The sequence below is a fragment of the Megachile rotundata genome, chromosome 15 (assembly GCF_050947335.1).
Source record: "Megachile rotundata isolate GNS110a chromosome 15, iyMegRotu1, whole genome shotgun sequence".
Classification (NCBI taxonomy): Eukaryota; Metazoa; Arthropoda; class Insecta; order Hymenoptera; family Megachilidae; genus Megachile; species Megachile rotundata.
The window spans coordinates 13684560-13702992 of NC_134997.1; the positions used below are offsets into that span (position 1 = coordinate 13684560).

At 40.9% G+C, this 18433-nt stretch overlaps 1 protein-coding gene across 12 annotated transcripts in view; it reads right to left on the reverse strand.

Moving 5' to 3' along the window:
- LOC100880938 (pleckstrin homology domain-containing family G member 5) overlaps positions 1–18433 on the reverse strand; it is a 51136-nt gene extending 32703 nt beyond the window's left edge. For 2 of the 12 annotated variants that reach the window (XM_076540589.1, XM_076540590.1), the window contains exons 1-5: positions 15944–18433; positions 15175–15557; positions 13507–13594; positions 13261–13339; positions 11143–11248 (exon numbers count right to left, since the gene is read on the reverse strand). In XM_076540589.1, coding sequence (XP_076396704.1) covers positions 11143–11248; positions 13261–13339; positions 13507–13594; positions 15175–15557; positions 15944–16076 — 789 coding nt within the window. In that variant the 5' untranslated portion in view covers positions 16077–18433. The remainder of the gene's footprint in view (positions 1–11142; positions 11249–13260; positions 13340–13506; positions 13595–15174; positions 15558–15943) is intronic. The other 10 variants (XM_076540588.1, XM_076540586.1, XM_076540583.1 and 7 more) reach the window with 9 other exon arrangements.

An 18433-nucleotide genomic window follows, 5' to 3' on the forward strand; every position in this document is an offset into this window, starting at 1 on the left:
GTATAATTACGGTATTCTTAACTCGATGGTAGTTCTAGTTCTATCTTTAATATTACTTATTCCTGACCAGTAGTTATCAGAGAGAAAAGCTTCATTCGAAGTTGACGGTACTGCGAGAACGATGTCGCCTGCAGACTAAGGCTTTTGAAGTTTTAACTTATCGCGCACGAAAGTTTCGAGGACGAGACCAAAGAAGACCCTCGAGAGGACTAATTAATCGAGCGTGTGATTCGATTCGATCGAGGACTAGGATATCGTTCATGCGTCGTTACGATCTCCAGCTTCAGTGACAACCCTCCTCTAATTAGGATTTCATTAAGCGACAAAGGGTGATGATGGTATCACGATCTGCGAAGCCACTTGAGTCATGTCAGAATTTTTTTTCTGCCTCTGCCAAGGACTTACGACGCCAATCGAGCCGGAAAATTCAGAGAAATTCGAGTCGTTATAAGGCAATTAGCTATCGGAATACCTTTTCACTGGACACTTTTAATCCCCTCGATTCGTCGGATGAATTCGTCGAACGAGATTAAAATTACCTCGTTAAAATTCGCAAAAAGATTCAATCGGGTATTCAAATTTCTCATGGTCAAGCGAGATGAGAATAAAAGCAACAATTATGTGTCTATAAGCGTTATTTGCACGGAAGATTCAGCGCTGTTTGTTCAGCCAGGTTGCAATGCAGTTACAGTCGTTTGAGGTACAATTAATTGGCTAAAAAAGAGCCACTATCACACAGACGACTATATTTGATCAAAGGAATCGGTGCTCGGATGTTTGTTCCGCTTCCGCTTCCAGCCAGTAACTAAAGCAGATATTTACGATCGCTTTCTCTTCCAACGTTCGTTAAAGGCTCGTTAAAATTCCACTCCATGACCGGTAATAAAACCTCAAAACTCGCTCACTTCTCTCGAATTTTACTTTGGGCTCTAACTCGTTTCTTCGTGTACGCACCGTGCGACTGACTTTGCAAGTAGAACAAGTCGAAATATGCGCGGCATTTCTGGCCAGTTTCCACAGGAACGTTCTTCGCATTCTTTTTTCTTGCGAAATCGTCGCACGGCGCAACTCCTCCTCGTTTCATGTTCTTACAAATCCCACAAGACTAATCTTCTACAGACATTCCAATCGTTTCAGCTTAAACTTCAATTAGACTTGCCAGTCTCTTTCGCGTAAAATATTACATTGTAAAAAGTCTCGGTTCATCGCGTACACTTTAAAGTTCCATAAAAAAAGCGATGAAATGTTTCAGTGGTTTTTATCCAATTGGAAACTTTAAATTGATTTATCATGTTACTTTGTGTCACGAATTTTCTGCTGCAAAATTGATCGATCAATTAATAATATAACCTTCGTGGACTTCGTTTAGAAAGAGTACATTCTTGAAGTGGAGCAACACGAAATATGCAGGACATTTCATCGGCCGAATGTTTCCGAGCACCACCGGCTTTGGAATTAATAAGAAAAACTCTTTTCGCAATTTCGCGGAGCATACGAATTACTACACGCCCCAATTTTGCTCCTTCTGCTTCTTCTTTCACTTCGCCGAACCGTACGAAAGCAATTCGAAATGGAAATTTCTTCGGATCGACTGATGGAATCCCGTCGATCGAATTTCAAGCCAGCGAAATTGATAAACGAACCGTACAAGTTGAAAATTCGAGGTTTATACCTCGTCGAGTGGGTTGCGGAGACCGATTCTCTCTTCTTTCTCAAATATTGAAATTTTCTATGAAATCGAACACGTGCTCCCGAGTCTGCTGTATCAATAAGTTACATTGCTCGTTACAGTATATTTGCTGCTTCGGATGTTCTTTCTTCGACCGAGAAGTTCGATATCGATAGTTGGTATTCAATCTTGCAGTCGCTTCAAATGGGTTTATTTTATTAACGAGAAGCTATAAATAATTTGGGGAAATTCGAAATTGTTACGGAGCAGAGTAAGTCAAGAAGCAACAGATAGAGACAAAAACGGAAATCCCAAGAATGAAACAAAAAAGACGGAATGCGTGAGCTTTTTCAGAAAGAATAAAAAGTGGAGCACCGATCGGTGTATCTTGTACACATCCTCAACGGTCTCGAGAACCATTAAGGGATGATAGTATGACATTGATCGATTAGGGGTCTAAGTACCGAGAGGGGTGAAAGCGAGTCTCAATGTACTCTACGTTTCTTCCTTCATCTTCTTTTTTCACTTCTTCTATTTCTTCTCGTTCAAACAGAATTTACCTGAGGAGATCATAGAGTACCATTTCGTTGGCTTTTCGCGGGAGGGTAAATCGGAAGCTGCACGAACTTGTTCATTAAAGTTCCATTAAATTAAGTGGATCCGTACATTTTATATATCGCTTTTTAATCACTTAACCATTTTCACGTACCCGGGAAAATTTACCTCCGCGATTACATTAATTCCAGAGTAATCGGGTTCAAAGAATGAACAACGATCGACGATTAAGATAGAAAATTTAAAGGCGTTATCGTTACTACGATAAAGTTAGCCAACCAGTGTTTCCGATCGAATTTCGTAATTTACGCAAGTATCTGCCACGTGCTTCCAGCATCGATTATCGTCTCTCGGTCCTCATGGGGGTGAGTCATTCCCATCGATCATCGTCTGACGAATCTAATTCCACCGTGAACGAAAGCTTCCCCTCCCGAAGCGGAAGATTTCTCAATTAACTTCTTACTAGGCAAATTCCTATCTTCCTGCTAGGAAATCCTTTCACCGTTTCTCCTGATCGCGTTCCGCGAAAGGAAAACCGACAATATTGATTTTAACGGGGTTTTCCACCCCTGGCGGACACTGGGGTAGAAAAAATATTTGCCAGCTTTCTTATCCCTGATAAAATACAGGGAATAAGCGATTGAACGTTCGTTTTCGACAAATATAATATTCGTAATCGAATAATTTGTTAGAACCGAGGCACGTCAAATTTTTTCCGCGAGGCTTTAAATTATTTCAAACCCTGACACTCGGGATTTTATCTGGGCTTCATTAAATATCGAAACGCTGACCTACATAATTCTTTACAAGTCAGTTTAATTTCTTTCGCGATTTTTTAACACTCCACGTTGATAATCTTTATTGTCTTCGTTAAGAGAAAAACTTTCAGCCCTCAAAGTTATGTTCTTTCAAAAGAGGAAACCTTTTGCGTCTTCTTTCCTCACCACGTTTCATCATCATCTGGGTATTTTAAAATTTAAATCTTCAAACCTTCGAGCTCTCTTAAATATGTAAGTAACGATCTGCCTCTTAAATGCATTATCCGCCATTTTAATCTCGCGAAGATCATAAAGCTATTAACAGTTTATTTCACGATCGTAATCCGCGAAAACGCGCGCCATTTTGTTCAATTTCTCGCGTGTTGCCAATGCGCTCCGTTTTGATATTTCAAATATTTTAACCCGAAATGATCCAATAAAATGAAGGTTCGCAAATCCCCAGTTACCGTCCAAAGCAGTTTATCGATACAAAATATTCGCCGTGAATTGTCCATTAAGCTGACAGTTAAATTATCTAACAAACAGTGTTATCTAAATCGAACGAAAACAGAAAAGGATCGCTTCGGCGTATCAGTGCAGGATTACAATATCGACGAGTTCCCACGGAAAATAGGGAAATAAAGTGGCTGAGTTCACGTAACCGGTTGCAGGAATTTCGGTTTATGTGCGAGAAATCTATTACGCGAAATTCAACCTCGTCACCAGCATTCAAATCTGATTTTCTGCGTACAATACAATTTTGATATCGTAATATCTGCTTGCTACATGGACTGTTTGTAATCTTCCCAGAGCCCCGGGCGCAGGGAATTATCGTTTTATCGCTTCGTAATTTTAGACGAGTAATTTGGAATTAATAATCTGTTTTCAATTAGGTACAGTTCTAAGCGAAAGAGTTAACACGGTAGCCCGTGGGAGAAACGTTAATCGGTGGAAATTTGAGTCATGAATTAACGAAACGCATCAGGGGGAAATTTGGCAGAATCAAATTACGATTAATTTCTGCGAACGCACAAGCCGCTCGAGGTAAGCGCTCGTTAAAATCAGTCGACGAGAAAACGCTGGATTTTCGTAATATCATAAAATGGAGGTCCGGACGAAGACGAGCTGTATAAACAGGTGGGACACGCGCTTCCAGAGGAAATGAAGTTTTTAATAAGACTCCGACACAAAAGATCGACTTTCTGGTTTTATTAATTAAGAGATATCGCGAAGCGCCACTCTCCTCCGTTTATACTATTACCGACGATTGTTCTAAGCATTTGAATCGAATTTAAAATGTTCCATTTCTATTGTAGTGGAACGTAATGTTAAATTGTATTATCGCTCCGTGAAAAAATTTTAATTTGCGAACAATTTCTATGCTATTTTAGCCGTGGCATTGTTTTAAACAATAGGTGAGCTATTTGAAAAGACTTCTTTCGAACAAAATATTGATTAAAAGATATACGTGCCGCCGGTTACAAAAACGCTTTCCGTTCACTTTTGAATCGCCGGTAATTAAAGAACGGTTTAACGTATTTATTTATTAATTCCTGCTATATAAAATTGGCGAACTAGCTGAATATGTTCGAACTTTTAAATGAACTCTCGAAATTCCAATTTACTTCGATAATTGTTAACCTATGATAATTACTAAACTTTCAGGATCCGAAAGTTTGTTTCAGCGTACCAATAATTAATTACTGCTCAATGAAATTGTTACACTCTCGCGATGCATTTCTCGAAATTGTAAAACGTTCGTTAACGCGATACATTATGGAAGCGGGGAAAATTTCAAATTCGAACGCGGATCGCGAACAATTCTCATTTGGAGGGCGTTGTATAAATCCATCTCTTCTGACCAGCCTTTTCATCGGGGAATTTCAATCGCTCTCCAATGAAATTCCTTCGCCATCAGTTATAATACGCGAATATCTAACATTCTTTCGAAACAAAACACAAACCGGTCAAAGTTCTTCAGTTCGAAAGCTAGTTCAGACGCGTTAATTCTAACATTCATCCCTTCTTCGATAAATAATTCCCTGTCCTTCTAACAATTGGACCTGCATTGTCCAATGGTTGAAAAGTTTCGCTCCACATTTTGTTATTAAAATGTTCATAACTAATATAACAAGGTATTCCCAATGTCTACGTTTTACAGTGTAACGAAGACCCATTGAAACGTCCTCGCTTTTTTGATAATTAAAATTTTTCTAACTAAAATAACACAGCGAGGACAAAACCTTTCAACCTGCCGCGTATTCTAAAAAATGAGAATACCGTGGAATATTACGCTTATCGATTGTAAAAAACGCCAAAGGGTATGCAGGATCCATAGAAAGAGAAGCGCATATATTCGAACGAGTAGCTGCAAAATTGATAGCGGGCAACGCGGAACAAGCATGAACGCGTGCCAAACGATGGAAAACCGATGTTTTCGAGAAATCGAACAGTGGTGTACGTTTTAAGCGGCCCGTGGTCGATACTGCTGTATTCGATCGAACCAGTGTTTCCTGCAGCGGAAACTGTTAATTTATGCAAGAGTCTCCTTTGCGAGTTCCTTTGAGAAACGATGCACGTGGTGTGGACATTTTGTTGCTTTGATCGTCCAAACCGATTTTACGGACTAACTAAAATTGTGCCACGACCCATAATTATCCAAAGGAATCTTTTCTTAAATTTCTCGCGAAAACTATTGTCCAGATCTTCGAGCAACTTGAACCGCGTGTGCCACTTTCGTAGGCTTACAAGTTAACAAGGAAGTTATGAATTCAATTTGAATGAGTAATAATCCGATTTGCAAGACAAATATTTGTCCAAGCGATCCTGACACGCGGATAACAACGTTTGAATTATTTCCGTCGCCGCCGATCCAGGAAACAGTTCTGCAAAGGAATCTTTCTGTGCCCGGTGGAGCTCCCCTGTGATCGAAAATGCAAGCGATCTAAACTTCTATCACCGGGAACTTGCCTCCCCTACAAAATTCGTAGCTGACATAGGTATAAAAGTTTGATTTCCAAGGGTCTGCGAGACATTTTCCTGCCTTGGAAATCGTCCACTGCGATAAAAAAAAGATGACGGTAGAGATTGGAGAGGCGTGATTTCTTTTATTCAAAGTCTAGGTGAGATCGTGTTCTCGCCTGAAAACGTAACTCGTTTTGTAGAAAAAAGGGTCAAGTAAAAGTTTCGCAATGGGACATTGGCGAATTTTATGGTCGCTGTTACGTGATAAATTCTCCGAAATTTGAATGAGAAAAATATCGAGTCGTCAGAACGCGTGGAAATTGCAAATGTCCTACAGCTAAAAGATTGCGTTATTTTCACAATCTATAAAATATCGACGGTATTCCATGATTATCAAGCTTATCAATTTACCAAGTTCGAAATCGCCAGAAACGTATGAAAATTCGATCGAAGCAGCTAGATCGCGCTTTCGCGGGAAAGCACCCTTCTAAGACACGACAGAGACTCGATTTTCCGTAAGAAATTCCTACGAGATCGATTCAAGCAAAATGCAACGTTACCTTCGACTCTCATCGACGCGAGATCCTCTCGTTGCACGTGAAATCGATCACGTTCGATCGAAATTCCCGCCCAGCAGCGACTGTCGGCCCTTCTCTCGAGACTTTCCTTCGGTTTGAAGTTCCTCTATTCTCTACGTCATCGGTTCGATACTCCTACGCGTGCTGGAATCGTGTAGCTTTGCACTTTTTCATGCGTTTTCTTCTCATCTCGGGAAATCCAAGCGTTTCCTCTCTGTCTTTTCGTTCCGTGGCTTGCGAATCAATCTCTACGGTTGATACCCGTGCACAAGGAAATCCTGGTCATTTCCGGTCACGTAACGGATCTTGTCGCGATCGATTTCCGATCCACCGATTCAATCCGGTTTCTTTTCTTTAGTCAATCCGTACAAGTCCAGGTCAGCGATTCTTTGCCAAAGTTAATTTTCCATTAACTTCCTGTTCTTTATTTCCGCGAAGAGGAGCTAGAAAACCCTTACGAACAGTTTTTATGCGGTCTAGTTGAAAAGTCTGGCGACCAAGATAAGTGATTGCTTGGCAAAGTTAATTTTCTGATTTCTTTTATTTAGGGAGATCAAAAGGAAGGTTGAGAATTCTTTTTCCCTATAGTCCGACAATTTCTACCGATGCAAACATAATTCTCCATTAATCTGATTTTCTTCGAAACGTTCGGAGTTCAAAGACCCGTCAAGACTTTCCTGTACTAAAAAAGAATCAGCAGTTTCTTGACAAACTTTCCATTACTTCGAAACGAATAATCACAAGAGTTCCCCACCTTGTCCTTTTCTGCAGTCCGAACAATTTGTTGCCAGAAGTTTCATAAAGTACTTCCACCGATTTTTAATTAAGAACATTTAATTAGGAACCGCCACTAAGCATTCTCTCCGTTACCTCTTCTATTCGATTTCATTAGCCAATTCGACAGAGTGAATTTTTTATTCAAGGGTCTCGACACCAAGAGTTCTAGCCCGTCTCTTCTTATGTCCAATTGTGACAAAGTTTTCAATGAATCTCGTGTTTGGAAACAGCCCGTTGCGGAATCGTGATCGCGTTCCGTTCTTTCGGTTTTTCTGAGCGCGTTTCGCTTCGTCTCGGGGGCGAGGGCGGCGTCGATCTAACCGGGCTGAGGTCGCGCGTCCTACTAGAGGGAAAATCCGTTCTCCGTCATTTCGAAGAGCGACTCAACCCCCCCGATGCCGATTCCCTTCGTACGGGGGTGGCACGAAACTGCGCGGACACCGAAACCCACCCTCGGCTCGCGTTCAACCGCCCTCTCGCTCGCCCGATACTCTCCTCTCTCCGCCGCCTTTTTCTTCTTCTTGTCAACTGTTCTCCTTCTGTTTGGCCGACTCGAAACGCAGAAATTACCTGTGTAAAAGAAGGGAGGACCACGTAGGAGGCTTTTGGCATCGAGCTAGCGAACCTTTTTTTAAACGGGGGTGAGAAAACGCTCTCGAGTCTGGAGCTTCTTTAATTGAAGCTTTTTCCTTTCGACGCCTCGAGCTGTTTTCGCTTTTTGACGACACAAATTTGGGTAATAGCCATGGAGAATTTTTGTGTCTGCTTTTAAAGGGGTGCCTTGTCGAGGAAAATTTTCGGGAGACGTAGTTCGTTTGGCGAGCTTTGCTGCTTGTTAACTTGTTCGCCCCTGTGATTTATTTCTGAGGCGTGTCACAACTACTCACAACTATATTAAAATAAAGTAAGTTTAAATGCTATGCCTATTTGGTGTTATTGAGCAAAATAATGAGTGCGTCACGAGACATGAAATAGTACAAGGGGTTGACGATTAAAAACCGCAGTGGAAAAGAGGTCCAATCAGAATCTTCCTGGTTTGAGTCTAAAACGTCGTATCGAACCGAAATCGATAATTTAATCTAACAAGGCAAACGATCTTATCTCGTGTTTCGCTCATTAAAACGTCAAGATCGACGAAACTTTTCCCTTCGGTTTATCCGTTACGCTCGAAGTAAGTTAAGCAACCGTTTTCCAAAAGTTGCTTCTTCTAACGTCGTTACCAAACTGCTTTTATCATAGTGCTTCGAGTGTACAAAGAGTGAAACGTGGAATCCCATGTAACGAACCGGATCATTTAATAAAAAATTGTAACTTTATGCATCGAAAAATCAATTGCTTTCACGGTTGTGATAGAGTTAGGTCGATCGCGAACTGAGAACGGGTAGTCCGTTAATTAGAGCTATTATTCGAGTATTATAATTAATCGCATTCACAGACTGTTGAATCTGGCAAACATCGAAAAGCTATTGTAGAGGATGTATCACGCGAGAATTCGCGATGAAGCGAGTTATCTTTTAATAGCCAATTTGATTCATTCCGGCGCAAAAACGTGGACGATTAAAACTTTCGTTCCGAGATTGGTCAATTTCTTTTTACACCGTTGCGAACATCGATTCCGCCGGAACGATACACGCGATAAGTAACACAGTACGCTGCACAGATTGAACGAAATCGGTGGAACGAAACAGAAGAACGACGAGTCGAAAAAGAAAGCAAGGACAGGAAATACCGAACAGCGAAAAAAGAGAGATTGTAGCAACGATGTAGAAAGCTGTCAGAGATTCGCGAAAGGTGTCAGACGAAACGAAGAGCAAGCTTTGCCTCGTATTAAAGGAGAACGCCCATTAATTTCTTCATCGATCGGTGTTTTCCATTGTCCAGTCCCGTCTCGAAAAAAATAGAAAAGAAACGGGGAGATGAAATCGACGTTCGAACATCAGCCTCTCCGTGTGATCGTGTTTCCTATTCGACGAATTTAATGATCCGTCGTTTTCCCCGTATTTACCGAGCGAAGAAAAATCGACTCGATTCCAGCGGATTTGCAGTTGAACACTGGACGAACAGAACGATCGACGCTTTCCGAACCGATAAATCCACGTTTCTCCGATTGCCGTATGTTTTTAAATTGAATCTCGGCTCCGGGAGAACATCTTGCCATTCACGAATTAAACGGATAAATTCGAACAGTCTATTATCGGCATTCTTTTAATTCTCACCTGTTCGAGTTCTATTAGTTTCGTCGAATTATAAGGGTATCAACGTCTCGACAAATGAAATCACTGCATTTTTACAGCGTTCTTTATGGCGTCTCATTTCTACGGCCACCGGCAAAACGTATCAAGTAATCGCTTTTGCTTAAGCGGCTTTACAGTTATTACAAGCTCACCTTAATTAAAGATATAATTAATTCTTCACGATGACGAACATCGTTGCACGGAGTATGATTAATTGCAATATAATTTTGCGATCTTAATCGAGTTATGGCTTTTAATTTATTTAACATTACACTGTTTAAATAAAATTCGGTGCTCTCAGCGATCAATGATTCATTTTTAACCATTCTCGAATTCAACGCGTCCAAGAGAAAAGCTCATTACAGCGATTTGCGTAATATTTTCGAGATTATTACAAGTCCGAAACAGGAGCGTCCTTTAGATTTAACGCAGAGAACTTCTTTACATTCGACTCGGAGCGTGAAAAGTTCAAGAGAAGTCTAAATGCAAGGACGTCCATTGGAAAGCCCTGCTTTTCTTCGTGGAGCGTGAATTACCAGCGACCAGAATACAATTATAGCGAATAATAAGCAGCCTACGAGGATCCTGAATCGCTTAATAAAAGGATAGGCGTACGAAAGGGCCGTATCTTTGGCGCGGTATCAAAGGCTGAAACGCAGTCGATGCCGGCGGCAGACTTCTTTTTACAGACTCACCGCATGAAAACCGCGATTGTTCGCCGTGAGACGTGTCCCGTCGGTCAAAAGTCCCTAACAAAGCATCCGAACACTTTTCTCTTTTTTGCTTCTGGGCCAAAACTTTCTCTATGTACCTGATAATTTAATAATCGAATACGTGCCGTAACTTGTAACTTGCTGTTGTAACTCGATACTGTAACTTGTAACTTCATTAGTTTATGTAGTTATTTTATTAGATGCTGCAAGTTTAGATGTTAACCACTTAACCTATAATTTGCGTCAGCTAGACAATTATTGCTACAAAAGATGAAACAATTACAGAATCCCTGATTATACGGATTATAATCAGAATTGAATTGCAAGAGAAATAGGTGGTTTGTAACACTCTGTAGTGTGACACGATGTAGAAAGGATCTCTTAAGTGGACGATAGATACGTTTTCTGTCCACGTTTCAACGCGACACTCCCTGCGATTACTTTGCTATTAATTAACGAGGGCGTTGTTTAACACAGACAAAGTTAATGCAGTCGCCGCTAAAATTCCCCGATTATCGGTGACCTTAATTGATCTGGTAACTCCATCCGGTTGCTTTGCAGTTTCTCCTTACCATTCCCAATAAATTCATTGCAGTTTCAATTTCTGTCACGTCAATCGCGATTAGATCCTTTCGGTGTAATTGCGTTACCTCTTTCGCAACGTCGAATCATTACTAATTTTCAAAGCTTTCAGATATAACACTCAGACGTATTGCTGAATTTATCAGACTCCAAAGAGCGCACATCGCGGTAAATTAATTCGAGTCTCAACTTTCGAGTACTGCAAAAAATCTCAACTACTAAACGAGTACCGTTGACTAGATCTATTATCAAAGTTTGTATACGAAGCCGGCGAAAGCGTTCAACTAATTAAACTGCTTGTCAGACACTCACCGTGTGATGGTTCGCGGGGAATTGTCCAACATGCAGCAGAGACAAATTTCCAGCAACGGCTTTCGGGCTCCTCCATTCGTTCCTGACCTGTTGCTCCCATTCACGGCTGAAACAAAAAGTTTCTTGGTTAAATATACACTCTTCGAATGGGGGTTATTGTAAATAAAATGGATAGGTGGAAACCGCGGTGCATATTGGAAAAATGTTTCTCTTTTTCGACCGGGTTTTATTTTGTCAACAGATTACCGTTTCATCTCGTGACACGCACGGTTCGATGCAGAAAATTATTAAACTCCATCTTTATATTCGAAAGAAGCCGACTAATTAATCTGGGTTAATGCAAAAACTTGAAATTAAGTAGCGAACCAATTACCGCTCGATAATTAATCTGGCTGGAGAAAATATGCAACCGAAGAAACTACGCTTTCAAGAAGCTACACTTCGCATTTAACCTTCTCCCTTTTAATTTCGCCACGACCCGTATCTCGTCGGAACAAAGATTTTGAGGAACGATCTCTTTTTGTCTTCAGCCGCGATTCGAAAGGAAGCGCGTAACGAATGCATTAGACCGAGTTTTCTCGGAACTTTCGTTGATTAAAATATATCCTCCGTTTTGATGTTCTTCTCGGCTCGAAGTGAAACATTAACCACACACGTGTGTCGTACTGCGAGAATCTCGGCTGAGCATTATCGAGATTGGATAAGAGGAAGCGTTTCCCGTCTTCTCTTCCTTCTACATCCTTTTAGGAGTACCTTGATTTTACGTATGCTGCGTAGTATTGAATCTTTCATTTCTTGCAATGGTACACCTGCCTAATTGGACATGCTTCGACAATTCATGAAGCGGAATAATTCAATCTTTGCAAAGAGGAATTACTCGTTTTCGAGAAAATTAGTAGACATAACCTATACATGACTCGTTGAGGATGAAGTTTCAGATGTATAGAAATTATTTAAAATATTAACTTACATCGTTACGTTCTATTAATGTAAAACCCATTGTCATACAAGAACATTGGCAATTTACCCATGTAATAAATTACCAAGGATTAATTAAAAATCTCCAGTTACTTTTGGATTGTATAACAAAGAATATTGTTGTAACAAAGGGCGTTAAATGTATCAAAGAAATCGGACACGTAGCGCGAGTTCATAAAGGGTGTCTCTCAGAAAACTGAAACACCCCGATACTGTTTGTAATCGCGCCTACAAGTTTTGTTTCAAGATGCACGCTTTTCCACAGCCCTTCTCAGTGAACCACAAAGTCATTCGTTACCACTTCGAATCACCTTGCACTACAAAAGCATAAGTTTACGTGCCATGCACGTAATTGGTTCGACCCAGTTGCTAACAATCCCGAGAAGTACCCGGGCCGCGCTAGCCCTGAGCAATTCCGGTTATTCTTTCTTTTCGAGGATGGGAACAGGAAAAACGTAGCACACGATGAAATCCCTTCCCTTTCTCTTCTTTTTTTTTTTAGATGAAATGCACAATAACGACGTATACGACAAGTAGAACTTTTTTCTTCTTTTCTTGTTTCGAATAGTAGGAAGTGCGGAGGGCTTTTATTATATTGTTGGTACATTTTGTTCGTATCAATCATTGCTAATTGTGTTGATACACGATACATTATAATTACTGATGCACAGCTTTTTGAATTGAAAGTGTCGATTCCATCTACGATGAAATTTTTCGTAAAAGCATCTCCCCCAGAATGAATGGTGCTAGGTAAGACTATATCCTTCTATATTTCACCAAAGACGCGCGAGAAGAAGGCTTGTATGTCGAAACAGGAGTTACGAGAGTCCTGTCTGCAGTTCCGTAAATCAAGCGGTTCGAAGATGCAATTCACCCAGTTTCTTTTAAACAAAAGTAACGCCAACGCTTCGACGGAACTTTAATTAACTGGATGTTGTCGATGGCAAACAATATCCCGGCGGGAGCAGACATGCTCGTGAAGCCGATTGATAATTAAGCTAACGTTTAACAGCTAGAACTAAACGAATCTCTTAATCCTTCGACCATTATTTAGTTCGAACGAGCCATTTGAGTAGCAAATTTGCCCCTCATCGATGCAAACACTTAACACACTTTTTGGTCAATTTTCTGCGCACTTACCCCAGGTTGTAGGTTTCATAAATTGCGGTGTGAGACAGAGCAGGAAGGCTGCTGGCTTCGCAGGGTGGATTACTTAAATCTGAAAAGGAAACATACAAGGAGAATTTAACGTCCACGAAGTTTCGACGTTAATTAAATTTCTATTTTCTATTCTAACAAAAGTTATTTGATTCTCCTCAGCTCCGTTTCTGTACGCCGCATTATATAAATTATGTTACCGAACTTAAGGAAGAAGAATTGAATTACCTATTGTAGAGTCATAGTGATCGCTATGTCGTCCAAAAGGGGCGGTTCGATTGAGGAGCTCGTTTACTCGTCGTCTTGGACTTCTGGCCTGTTGGAGAATGCAATTTCTCTTACATCGAATCGTGATGCTTGAACGAGCATGAAAATTAAGTCCATTTCGAGATACGTAAGAGCACAGAAAGGGTTCGAAATAAACGATGGCCTCGCGTAAGTTCGTCCTGATAAAGGATGCATCGCGGACAAGATAGAGAATCCTTGTTTCGTGCTAGAATGGAATCGAGGGGGATTTACCGTTGGCTTGAAAATCGTTTCTACAGGGTGTTGCATAGAAAGGATTTCAAGGATCAGTCCGTTATATTCAATAATAGACTTATTATTTTACATATGCGTGCTCTCCACTAATATATTGTACTTTAGTATCATCCAAGTATTTATCCGTATAAACTTGCTCTTCTAATTAAAAATGTAACACAGAATTCATATAAAAAGTTTGCGTCCGAAAGTCTCCCTGATCCCTGGCTTCGAAATAATTGATTTTTTAATATATTTTTCGTATCATCCGCCTTTCGAGTTTTAAACGCTTTTCTTCCCGGTGTATCAGCAAATATTTAACGAAGATTGCCTTCCTGATTATCTCCAAAGCATTTCTGTTTATATATTTTCCATTCAGTTTAGCAGGTACCATCTAGCCTGTAAATATTGAACGATTCCAAAATCCTGCATATCGATGAATATTTTAGGAAAATTCCCGCAAGCATGGGACATTAATGCTCATTTGCGCCTCGGTGTTTTTCAATATTTTCTACATTAGTATTTAGTACCATCTATCTCGCGAGTCTCGAAACGTTTTCTTTACGGCACACTGTATTTACATCGATCCAACAACCTTTTTCTAGCATGGTTCAAGTAGATATCTCTTTTGCCGTGTCGTATTGGACTATATACCTGAAAGGCACGGATATTTTCATCCGCTTAATGCGCCTCCAACATTACACGTAGCAGAACAAAAAGCTGCAGAAGGATTGCTTCGATCGTTTTACGATTCCTTTTAATACGAGCCACGATAGGCGTTCTTCTAGTCTGAAATCCAAATATTTATGATCCCGGGCCAGCTTGCGAAGCGAGGGCAAAATTATTGATCATGTTTCCAGGCGGCTAGCAGACTTAAGGTTGGTTCACATTTCGTCTTGTATCGGACTACTATTTAACCCTTACCGTCAAGATCACTCATTTAACTCTACGGAGATTCGCTTTTTATTTTACGAGCTTGTAAAAAAGTAATTTAAATAGTGGTTCTGATAAATGCGTTTTCAAAGCACGAGTACTATCGTCAGAATTTACGTCTTCGATATTGAAAGTTAAAAATTGTCGATATTAAAAATAAAGGGAAACATCGTTAATGCGTTTTCCTCGATTCGATTCCATCAACGTTTGTTCGATCGGATTTTATATTAAATACGATTGCAAATCTCGCTTGAGCCCTCTTCATCGCTCGATTTCCATTCCAAACTCGTTTAAAATTCTATTCAAATTCGATGGGAATACTCATTACAGGATTAATTGCCGCGGCCGTTATATAACCAGCGGTACAGGTCGAATCAAGAACCCCATGAGCTCTTACTCCGAAATGAAAAACCCCTTAACATTTCAGCAAGTTAAAGATCTTACAAAAGTGGTGTCGATAAGACTCTGCGTTCTCGTCACTTGAGCCTTGGGAGGTTCGGACACGCTGTCTCTCGACGAGAGGACCTCAGGTTCGTCCAGACACTTGTCCTCCGCCAGAGACACCAAACTGTTGTACCATTGAGCACTCCTCACTCTGTAAGGCTTGTTCGGCTCGTGCGATCGGTTCAAATCCTTGCTGAAACTCAGACTACGCCTAATAGGCTGCAGGCCACGGTTTATCGCCGCCGGTAACTCCGCGCTGCTTCTTATCAGCGAGCCAATTTTACGACGAAACGAGTGCTTGCGATCGAATTTCCCGCCCTTGCCGGTCTCCGTCACCTCTTCCGGAACGTCGACATCGTGCACCTCTAGGTAGTTCCTCGATTCTGCAACAAAATTTGTCATAACTTAAATTAGTTGCAATTGGAAATTTTTTGACATAGAGAGATGAATTATGCGAAAACATATATACGTGACTTTAATTTAAACTTTACTGAAATTTCAGCTTGAAATTATTCGAACGTCCCAAACTACAGTCGCAGATGTTTGTATGAAGTTTGTGTGTATCTTCCGGCTATCCCAAATGAAATGTAACGAGAATATTTCGATGCAGATGACCGAACCGACCAAGCGAGAGTTGTGTGCATTTCAAACAAAACACCATACCACCAGTTTCGGTACACGATGGTCACACAATTCATTTTTCAAGGGAGATCAATTTCAGAGCGATATCGAAAATAGCTTTACACGAAGCAAACTTTGTCGGTAGTACCTGATTCCTCTTTCAACTCGCTGTTTCTCACAGGATCTTCCTTTACCGGTTTCACGCCGCGACCGGAGGCTTTCTGGCTCCCCTTTTTCGACTTCTTCGAAGCTCGCTTCTCGTCCTTCTTCAGCGTTGTCATCTTGCCAAGATTCGGTACACTTCCCAACAAATCGGCTTAAAAGACTCCCAGTCGTCTTTTAACAGGACAAATCGTTCGCTTCATCCAGAAGGATCAAATTTCTACGATGATTCGAGACGTTCATACCTCCATTATTATAAATTAATGAACCGAGCGGGATCATCTGTATCGCATTACGATCGGCAAAATCTGATTTAATTGTCCAAGAGGATTCGATGTTCATTCAGCTCGACCGATTCGGGCGCATTAATGATTACACCCAGCGATTGTGTCTCGATTACTCCGAACTGCGGAACGGAACCTGCTCCACAATATCGTGGAACAGAAACAATTGTTGCACCTCGACTACGTTTCGACGATGAAGCTAATTGTGCGACGACAATGCTACGCAAACTTTCGTAACGAAGGTCGCAACCACGCGTTTATCCCCTCTACTATCAATTTTCAGCTCTCTTGTTTGTCACGTGCCATATTTTGTAAAATACACTTCTATAACAATAAATACTTGCATCAAGTGACACTTTATTAAAACATTTTTCTTTCAGATACTTTTCGAGCAATTTAAAAATTACTCTGTCAATTTGCAAAAGTCTCTCTGAAATCACGTGTCGATAATCGCTGCAGAAACGCACTTAAGCTATATCAGTATTTGTTTTCCGATCATATTCTCGTTATCGTTGCGACACAAATTTACCGTATCGACGTTATCGAGCTCGATCGCAGTTTTCCAAGTAGAAAGAAATTGTTCCTGGAATCTCAACGTGTTTAACTTTCGCCAAGTGATCAGGATATCGATCGGGAAGTTCGATTAATAGCAAACATATTTCAGACTTCTTTTTCTCTGGAGTAAACCTCGAGCAACCGTATTTCGTCATCGACAATTAACGCTATCGTAAAAGTACCCGCGTATCGCGGTTTTATCTCGGATGTGCGCGAAACGTCACGAGCAAGAACGTGTTTGCAGCTTGATAACCGCGCAAAAATGCAGCTAGCTTGCACCGTGAAACTAAACGGGGAATCCAAGGTGCTTAGAAATAGGATTTTACTGGTATTCCGTGTTTACGGAGCAAACTCTTTAACCGTATTTTTCGATTCTATCGTGGGTGGGCAAACTAAAGTTTTAAACCCGTAAAGGTTACGTAACGCGATAAAAAATGTCTTCATAGATATGATTGGATTAGTACAATTTTCGCGATGGCGTAAAGTAAACATTGTATAAAAATCCTTGCAAACCGCAATTATGGAGTATACTCGAAGTATCAGACGCGATTCAGAAGTTAAATAAGAAAATCATCACGGTAGATAGAAGTTCCGAATCGGGTTTCGTAATTAGCACCGGGTTAGATCGATATACCATCGCGAACCACCACGTAACACACGTTGCCACGTTCGTGTATGCGCCGATAAGGTTGCTCAAGGTGGCGCGAAGTTCAGCCGATTAGAATGCCAAAGGAATCTTGGAAGTCTGTGATAAGCCTGTACGAAATAACAACCTTTATTATTGAAAAATCAGCCATAAGACAATTCAAAACATCGAACGAATTATCCTTTATCTTGTTTATCTTCCATAGATAAAACTGCAGGGAACTATCAGAGTAAATCGCCGTTCACCTGAACCCGTGATAGGTGTATACATATTTGTGCGTGGCGTAAGAACGCGTGCTTGGATAATTTTACCGATTACCTTGGCGATAGTCGAATTCGAAAGTTCAGAGCACAATAGATCTCAAGGTGGATAGGATAATAAAAAAGTTCAGCGGACTATAGTTTGACGGCAGAAAGTTGGCAATTTAACGTATCACTGATACGAAAGTGAAACGCGGCATAGGTCTTGTAGCCTTCGAAAGTTTACTTAGCAGGTATATTCGGTGCACGAAGATAAAATTTTCGACTCGTATTCCGATAACGACGCTTTATAAGGTCGCGTAAATATTTAACTATTACCGAGAAACTATTACCACTATAATGTCTACTTATACACCGCTATTTGAATAACTCGGTAAAATTCTTTCGCTTATCGATTACGCACTCAACACTTTCTTCGATCACTGTCACAACACTGAAGCTGGCCGATAAAACGTCGATGACCTCTGTATGTTCTGCAGTAAACAATGTCTCCGGAATTGCAGAAGATTAATCACAATTTTCGCGAACGTTATCGACGCTCTCTTATCCGCGATCAAACTGAACCCGTTTCCGACCGGCAGATCGAGCAAAAGGAGGCTCGCTAGAGCAACGGGATCGAGATAAGAGGATTCTATATCGCGTGATCGTTGGACTGGTAGCGGCGCGTGTTCGATCGATTTCGCGCCGTCTCGGCGTGTAACGCGAGCGTGAAAATCGCAGACGCGTCTTGG